This window comes from Lepidothrix coronata, unplaced genomic scaffold (genome assembly GCF_001604755.1).
Source record: "Lepidothrix coronata isolate B3197 unplaced genomic scaffold, Lepidothrix_coronata-1.0 Scaffold218, whole genome shotgun sequence".
Taxonomy (NCBI): domain Eukaryota; kingdom Metazoa; phylum Chordata; class Aves; order Passeriformes; family Pipridae; genus Lepidothrix; species Lepidothrix coronata.
This window is the reverse complement of record NW_016690398.1, coordinates 122,330-130,176: the sequence shown is the minus strand read 5'-3', so window position 1 is coordinate 130,176 and position 7,847 is coordinate 122,330. Positions and strand designations below refer to the sequence as shown.

Genomic DNA, 7,847 nt, shown 5'->3' with positions numbered 1-7,847 from the left:
ATAGATCTAAATCCCTTCAACAGCCTGTTTGAGAGGCTCTGGCTTGGGTCCTACATTGCACAGCCAAGTCTAAGACACCTCAGAGTGCTCCATCCTCTCATTACCCTTATCCTCATCACCCCACAGACCCATCTTTGCTGCCCAGAATGCAGAAAAAAAAAGTGCCAATACTGCCCCAACCCAGAGAAAACCAAGACAATAAGGAAATAGATCCCTTCAGTTTTGTAGTCCTTTATTAATTTTTTTAAGTTGATCCTCCCATAGTAATGTACTGAAATGCGTAACAGTTACATTGTACAAAGCATTTAAAGAAAGTACCTCAACTTGCCGATTATTTCAAAATGAGATTATAAACAAAAGGAAAAATAAATCTGGTCCCTCACTAAAGGCCAAAAAAACCCCCAAAAAATAACTGAATACCTTCCATTATTTATTTATTTTTTTTTTAAAACATAAATTTGGAACACTTCATCTTACAAATAGGATTAACATGAACATAACATCACACAAGCTCGCAGACAACCAGCATAAAATATTGGGTACAGTTTTTTTAATCAGAAGAATCATGCTTTCATGAAGAAATTATAACTGTTTATACAATCGAATCAATTTACTGTATTACAAAAAAAAAAAAACAAACTAAGTCGCATCTATTAGTTATTTAGTTCATTAAAAGGCAAAAAATAAAATAAAAGAGGAATGTAAGAAAATTTCCAACACTGTTTTGCACTCCCATATACACAGATCAGTTCACCTCACTTTTTTGGAAGTACATGGGTGCCTTACATCGTAACGCAGTGGGGGACTGGAGCAGTGCTGTTTGTTACAGGAACAGTGCTATTGTAATCAACAAACAATCGTTTGCCAACAAATAAATACATGGTACACACAACACAAAGAAGAAATTAAGAGGGTAGGGGGGAAAGGAAACAATACAACAAAATAGTGACATGATTGTCGAAAATTAAAATCTCCTTACAATGATTCGAACTAGTGGTGCTGTCGATGAACGCGGTGCTTTCACGGAATTATCTGGATGATTTAGCTTCTTGGAGTAGTGAACATTCATAGTTTACAATATACACAAGCCTCTTATGTATTGTTTCTCAGAGTTCTTTCTTTTTCTGTCTTTTTTTTTTTCTCCTTGTTTTTCCTTTTTTTTTTTAACAATGCAGTTGAGAAGGCAAAAGAATTACGGAGAGAACAAAATATTCCCTGTTACTTCTTTCTACATTTACGATGGATAGTGTGCATTTGATAGAACTATTTTCTTTCTTTGAAGGGCTAAAATGCATAAAGCTTTAATGAAGAGATTTGTACATAAAAGCAACTGTTCCCAATCCTGTGTCAAACTATCTTATACAAAAAGAAAATCAATTCAGTTCCTACTTTAAAGGAGTGCCCATGTGTGTATCAATGCAGTCTTAACCCTTCTGCCCCTGCCCCTCAAAGCCGGGTGAACTGGAAGACACTTTTTCCCGGCCCCGTTTACATAATCCACTGAAACTTTTTTTTATTTTTAAGTCGCATTGATCCTCCAGAAGTCAGCAGCTGCCTTTGCTGTGCAAAACAAAATATTGAGAATAAATAGTTTCTTTTCTTTTTAAAATTATTCAGTTTAAGGTCACCGGACTTTAAATGAGTGACCCTGCAGATTTATAAGGCATTCTGCTCAGCAGTCTTTTTAAATAGTCATATATGAAAGAGCCATGCTACTGGTTTGGACTTGGTCCCATTCTCGGTAAGACTTCACACTGTCATACGTGACTGATGGATTGAATGGCGCTGGATTCCGCGGCGGCTCTCGCCATACTGTGCCACATGTTGGGAGAACTGTGGGATGCAGAATGAAGGGAGTCCTTGTCGGAGAGAGAGAGCATCATGGCATACGCCTGGATGGGGACAGAAGAAGGACAAAGAGGTCACGATCCCGCGGCGCCGATCTGAGCTTGGACCGGAGCCACCCCCACCCCGTCAGGCTACAGCCACTGTTCTCAACTTATTTTAAAACAAAATGAAAATGCATTAGGTAAAACCACTGTCAAGCCTTTCACCGACACTTTCGACTCACTAATAGTAATAATAATTTCTTCTTTCATCTGGTTTCACAAGGCTCTGAGAAACCTTTGATAGTAGACAAGGTCCCAAAGTCTCCTTTGCCTTCAGATTCTTGGCACAGGAGGCTCTTTTCAAGAGCCTGAGGAATCACATTATCCCTTGGCTGGTCCTGTACTTCACCAAGGTCTCCTTTGCTGACCTTTCCTACATGCATATTCTGCAGTTTTTAAAACAGGAATCTTTTAGAGGGGCTAAAAAGACCCTCTAAAATATTTTAAAAAATGTTTAAAAATATTTTAAAAAATTATAAGAAATAGCACTAGGATATAATTTTAGTTATTGCTGTTTGTAAAACACACTGAGGACCTTAAAGTGGTAACATCCAACAGGTTATCAAAAAAAATACCAAAAAGCCAAGCCAACCAGAAGATCAAGTCACATCCCTGGGAGGCAGCAGCTAAACTCCACAGCATCAGCATGACCACACCGGCTGCCTGAGAGCAGGGTGGGGCTAGTTCTTACCATGGCATTTCAGTGGGTGGCAGACAGGAAAAAAAATAGCAAAAAAAGTAAGAAAAAAGTATGGAAATCCTCCATTCTCAGGGACCCAAGGACCCTGTTATGTCTCTGGGGTGCAGTGGGAGCAAAGGGGGAGTCGGGGCAGCCTGAGGTTTGTGGACATGGAGCACAGTCCCATTTGACTAAGCTGGAACAACCCTGCCTGCCACACACTAACAACTTAATCCTGTGGGTATCTGGTGACAATAACACTTTAACTGAGTTAAGCTTTTACCTGGGATTTGGATTTCCTGTACAACGGTTGCTTGAGGTCCTCTGGCAGCTGGGAAGCATTGAAAGCTGCCAATTCAGCTTCACTGTATTGATTTTCTTCCATTTTCCTCATTTTGAGACTATCTGTGAAGTGCCTTATGTGGTCCAAAGCCGAAAGTCCAGTCTTATTATACTCCTCTTCTTTATACCTACAGAAACACCACGGAGATTTTAATGTCAATTCAATGATCCTCTCTGTGTTCCCTTGTCCTCTCAGATTTACATATCTGGGCATTTTCCCCCTTTTTCACATTCATAAACCCCCTTGGCTCATGGAACGGTGATCCTGAAATAAAAGGAATTCCCTTTTCTGTTCTAAAGAAAGGGTGGGAAGTGGGAGTGGGGGAGGGAGAGTTTGTTTCTCTCCTGGTGTCTCCACAGCCTTTCACAAGACCATTACAAGGGATCCAGGACGGTTCATGGAGCAGATAACGTCTCTCCCATGAAACTGTCTCACCCTGTTTCCTGTCTCACCCAGAACCTGACAATAGCTCCCCAAGCACAGTTAATTTTCCTAACAAGGGCTACAGATTGCATGGAGAGGCTGGAAGCAGGGCTGGTATTGACCCAAACACAGACGCACGTTGCTATTGTAACTGGGAAGTCAGCTACTCCAGACCGGTTCCCACGGCACAGTTTGGGGTTGGCATCCTTGTATGGTTTATTGTTTTTATCCCACGTATCGGGCACACCAATACTCGGAAGGAACCAACCTGCCAGGGGAAGCTTTGCAGTTCATGTCCAAAGTACTTGTTTCCTCGTAATCCTCCTCCGGAGTCCCCTCGTGCATGTCACTCGTAACGGGCTCTTTGACTGCCTTCCCTGCCATTTCGCTCTCTTCATCCTCTTCATCCATCATTACTTCATCTTCTGCCTCCTCATCATCCAACAGATCTGAGTTCTGGCTGGCTACCATGGCTTTTTCATCCTTAAAGTGGCTGCCATTCATTCTGAAAGTACCAAAACAAACCCGAGCTATCAACGCAGATCAGATATGAAAGCTCCTCACCAGCAGACACTTGGAAGCAGATCTGAAAAGGATCTGTCCCAGCAGAATAAAGTGATTTCTGTATTTTTTATCTTGCTTGGCTTCAGACATTCAGGCAGCATTGGAGAAAATTCCACTCAAAAATCAGTGGGACATTACAGCACCATCAGCATGGGATTTTCCTGTTACCCTGCTAAAACTACTGTTCAAGCAGAGGTATGTTCAGATATCCATTCCAAATTTTCTCACGCATTATTTCATCTCATGTTTCCAATCATACATGTAGTCTGGGCAAAACAACTCACTGCCTTTTAACAGGAGCTGTAAGGGCCAAGAAACGCTGAAAATCAGATCCGGCTTTTTTAAAAAAATGACATCCAATACCACATTCAGAGTTTTAAAATCAAAATTACATGCATAATTAATTTTGCACGCTACCACCCATTTGGAAGCCATACTGCTTCACTGAACGTATGGATTTCACACATGGGAACCTAAGGGACTTGAGCTGAAGACCTGAAGAGCGGCCTGAAATATTCCTCCATGCTGAACTAGATTATGAACTGATTTGAAGGGCAAGAAGTAATGAAAAGAAAGGTCATATAGCATTTTAAGTGCATTTATTCTTACTAAATGAGTAATTGCAGCAATACACACACGGAAAACCATTTGGCCTACGCGCTGTAATTACGCTGTCCTTTGCTTTCAGACAATGACTTCTCTTAACTACTTCCTATGGGATTTTTATCAAGGACATAATACCCACGCTGAAGTAGGGGCTCGTTTGGTAATGGTCCCAATCCTGTAGGGTTTGGAGCATCTGGAGCTGCACTGCATCCACCACATTAAATGGGAGCTAAAGAAACTCGGCACCACCACGTCAACAAACGCCCATCCAGAGGTACTCGTGGTGTGAACACGTTGCACTCGGTGGAGCTCCCAAAATTCATGCTACCAGTCTATCTGCTCTGCCACATTATGTAGCACAGAGGCCTTGATTCATCTATTGTTCTCATTGTGCAAAAGGTCCTTAACTCTTCCAGGAATACAGTTACAAAAATGGAAACGTTACTGTCGGCACGCAGTTTGCTTCAGATTCCGTGTGCTTCAAACTGTGTGGAACAATATGGGATACACGAAAAGCTGGAGCAAGATAAGATGAGCCCTTCCAGCCTGGTTGGGTTTTAATGTATGACTTGCTGCTGCAACATATGGACTTTCTGAGGAGTGTACGCAAGCAAAGCTGGTTTCTTACACAACAGCATCGCCTTCCTAAACATAACAGAGTTTCATCTATTTTCCGAGCAAATTCCCACTGATTGTCATGAGGTTAGTACTGCATTTAAAAAAGTGCTCTAGGGAATGGTCTGTCTTTATAGCAGTATCAAAAAATCTGAGGTTGTGCAGAGCAGGGAGAGCTGAAGCAGCCACCCCCCTCTAAGGTCATCAGAGCAATATCTCTTTATCATCTTTTATTTAAATAGGCAGAAATAAGAAATTGTTGAGCACAGTTTGGGCTGCCAACTTGCTTGTTATGCTCAATTGAGGCTGCTAGAAATGAAAGGGAGATGGACTACAACCAAAGTAACAAAAGCCATGTGATTAAGAAAACAGATTCTCTAATTATGCTTTCAAATGCAGCAATTTGCCAGGGATAAAATATCCGTCAAGAGCAGTCTGAAGTGCCAAATTTAGAAAGGAAACACTGCACAACCCAGCAACCTTTCCACTTTGCTGACTTCCTGTCGGAGGACATGTTGAGACCAGATGTGCGAGGAAAAAATCCCAAACCCTCATTGCCAATCAAGATGGAATGAAATTTGAATATGCATGTAATCACTTAATCCAATACTTTTGTGGAAATTGTGTTATGTCCACCATTTTTATCCCTTCACAAAGGCATGTGGAAATTGAGAAGACAGAGAAGTTTGTCACCAACAGTAAGAATTTTTTGATGTTGATAATGAAATGCCAATTCAAAAGGGCAAATAATGCATAATGCAACACCAATCCCAAAGAAATATGTGGGGCTCATGTGTGTATCCATCCCACAGCCTTTTCTGCTTAGCTGTACTTTTATTAGCTGAAAATATTTAGAGGTGGTCTCTCTTCTGTTAGTTCAGAAGAATTCAAACACCCATATACTTAATAAATCTTAGTAGAAAAAAATTCTCTCACATGCTGGAGCACTGTGGACTACCAACGCCTACCCACAGCCTCACGGGCTTTTGGCTAGTCAGCATCTTTCTTGGGATTGAGTTACTTACGGGAAAGGACTTTCAGTAACAACCTTTCATTTGACCCAAGAATTTAGCTTAGTCTACTTTATTAATTACACATTTATATTGCACTTAAATCCTGAGGCTCCATACATTTAGCCACAGGATGTAGAATTCACCTGTTCTGCCGCAAATGTAAAGAGAAGGAATTTTCCAACAGACTCAACTGAATGATGGGAACCTGAAACGGAGAGCTCCTGATACAAGGAGAAATGTGTTCACAGACAGAACCTTCCGTCCAGCATCTGCCACCTGGAATATCTTCATGCATGATGGGGAGAGAACCGACACATTTCTTTCCATAAGACATCAATATGACCACTGAAGCAACCAGATTCTAAAATAACTCTGGCTCCAGACATCATCAAAAGTGAGAAATTAGGCTTAGTCTGCAAAACTGGAAAAGGAGCAGTGGCACCTTTTCAATGCAGATCAGACACAACTCACCTCTCCTCTGAGTTTCGGGGGGACTGGTTGTTGTGGTTGCTGTTTCCAATAAAATTCCTAATTTCTGTGAAGTAGGAGTCTTCCTTGTCGTCAAGGATTGCCCCTGTGCTTTCCAGTTCTGAGTGAGGTGAAGATGTTGCAGTACCTTAAAAGAAAACACATGACTTCTGTTGCTGGTCTTTTATATTTTCTATATTTAACTATTTAAATCAAAATGAAATTGAAACTATGGTTAAAATGGGTGAGAGCCAGAAAAAGTTGGTCATAGTGATCTATCAGCTTTTGGCCATAAAACCAGCAATTAGAAGGGAAGTATATTACCCAAGGGCAGAGGTGGTTTCCAGCCAAAATGACTGGTTGCATTCTGGGTGCCATTTCCATGGTTTATAATCGCTTTTGCCAAGTATCTATTTCAACATCTCCCTCCTGTCTCTTGTGATTCAAGGACTGTCAATAACTGTCTTTGTTAGACCAATGGCTGAATTGAGCAAACAGAACGTCATTTAAGCTACTAATTATGCAGATTTGCTTATAATATGGAGCAGCCACTGACATAATCACCCAGGTTCATTAGCACTGAGAGAGCAGTGACAGACGTCTTTCTCTGAGCATTGGGGAAGGGACAGCTCTGGATTCACTGCCTGCACCTGGTTGTTTCCAGTGAGGGGAAATGCAGACTGGAAGGACTGCAGAGAGGTTTTCATTAAACGCTGCAGATACCCAAACCAGAGCAATGACATCCCCTCCCTGCCGCTGCCTTTGCTGCTGCTGTGTGGTGACCGACCTGCTCTGGGCCTTGAGAGGCACCATTACCTCCATAATAGCCAGCACTTTTCAGCTCCTGACAGTGGGAATATTTTAGAAGGTGCCAAGAAAATCTTTTAGAGTGTCCCCTGAGACTCTAAATCTAGGACTCCCATGGAGAGCCAAGTGATTGCGGCGACGGGATTAAACCAATTTTCCCAGTCTGTTCTCAAAACGCTATGGTCGGCTTAATTAAAACCAAAAGAAAAGACATCATCCAGTGGTCTTAAGTTATACAAGGGGAGAGTTTATGCTGGGATTTTCAAAGCACTTTAAATGTCAGCAGAGCTTAGGCACTTACATATTTTCCACCAACTTCCCCCCTCATCAGAGCAGGCAGCGCGGAGCCACGTGTGCCTACTGACACCCAGCAGCACTGACAGTGAACGTGCAGCCCCTGGACATGGCACACAGGGCAAGCTGGGGAGGGAAGAGACACA

General features: G+C 41.9%; 1 protein-coding gene across 6 annotated transcripts in view; it reads right to left on the bottom strand.

Moving 5' to 3' along the window:
* Positions 1–215: 215 nt before the first annotated feature.
* The window catches only part of LOC108506520 (MDS1 and EVI1 complex locus protein EVI1), a 48,061-nt gene continuing 40,429 nt past the window's right edge, over positions 216–7,847 (bottom strand). For all 6 annotated transcript variants that reach the window (XM_017833608.1, XM_017833610.1, XM_017833609.1 and 3 more), the window contains 4 exons: positions 6,604–6,748; positions 3,603–3,839; positions 2,852–3,038; positions 216–1,892 (listed from right to left, as the gene is read on the bottom strand). In XM_017833608.1, coding sequence (XP_017689097.1) covers positions 1,758–1,892; positions 2,852–3,038; positions 3,603–3,839; positions 6,604–6,748 — 704 coding nt within the window. In that variant the 3' untranslated portion in view covers positions 216–1,757. The remainder of the gene's footprint in view (positions 1,893–2,851; positions 3,039–3,602; positions 3,840–6,603; positions 6,749–7,847) is intronic.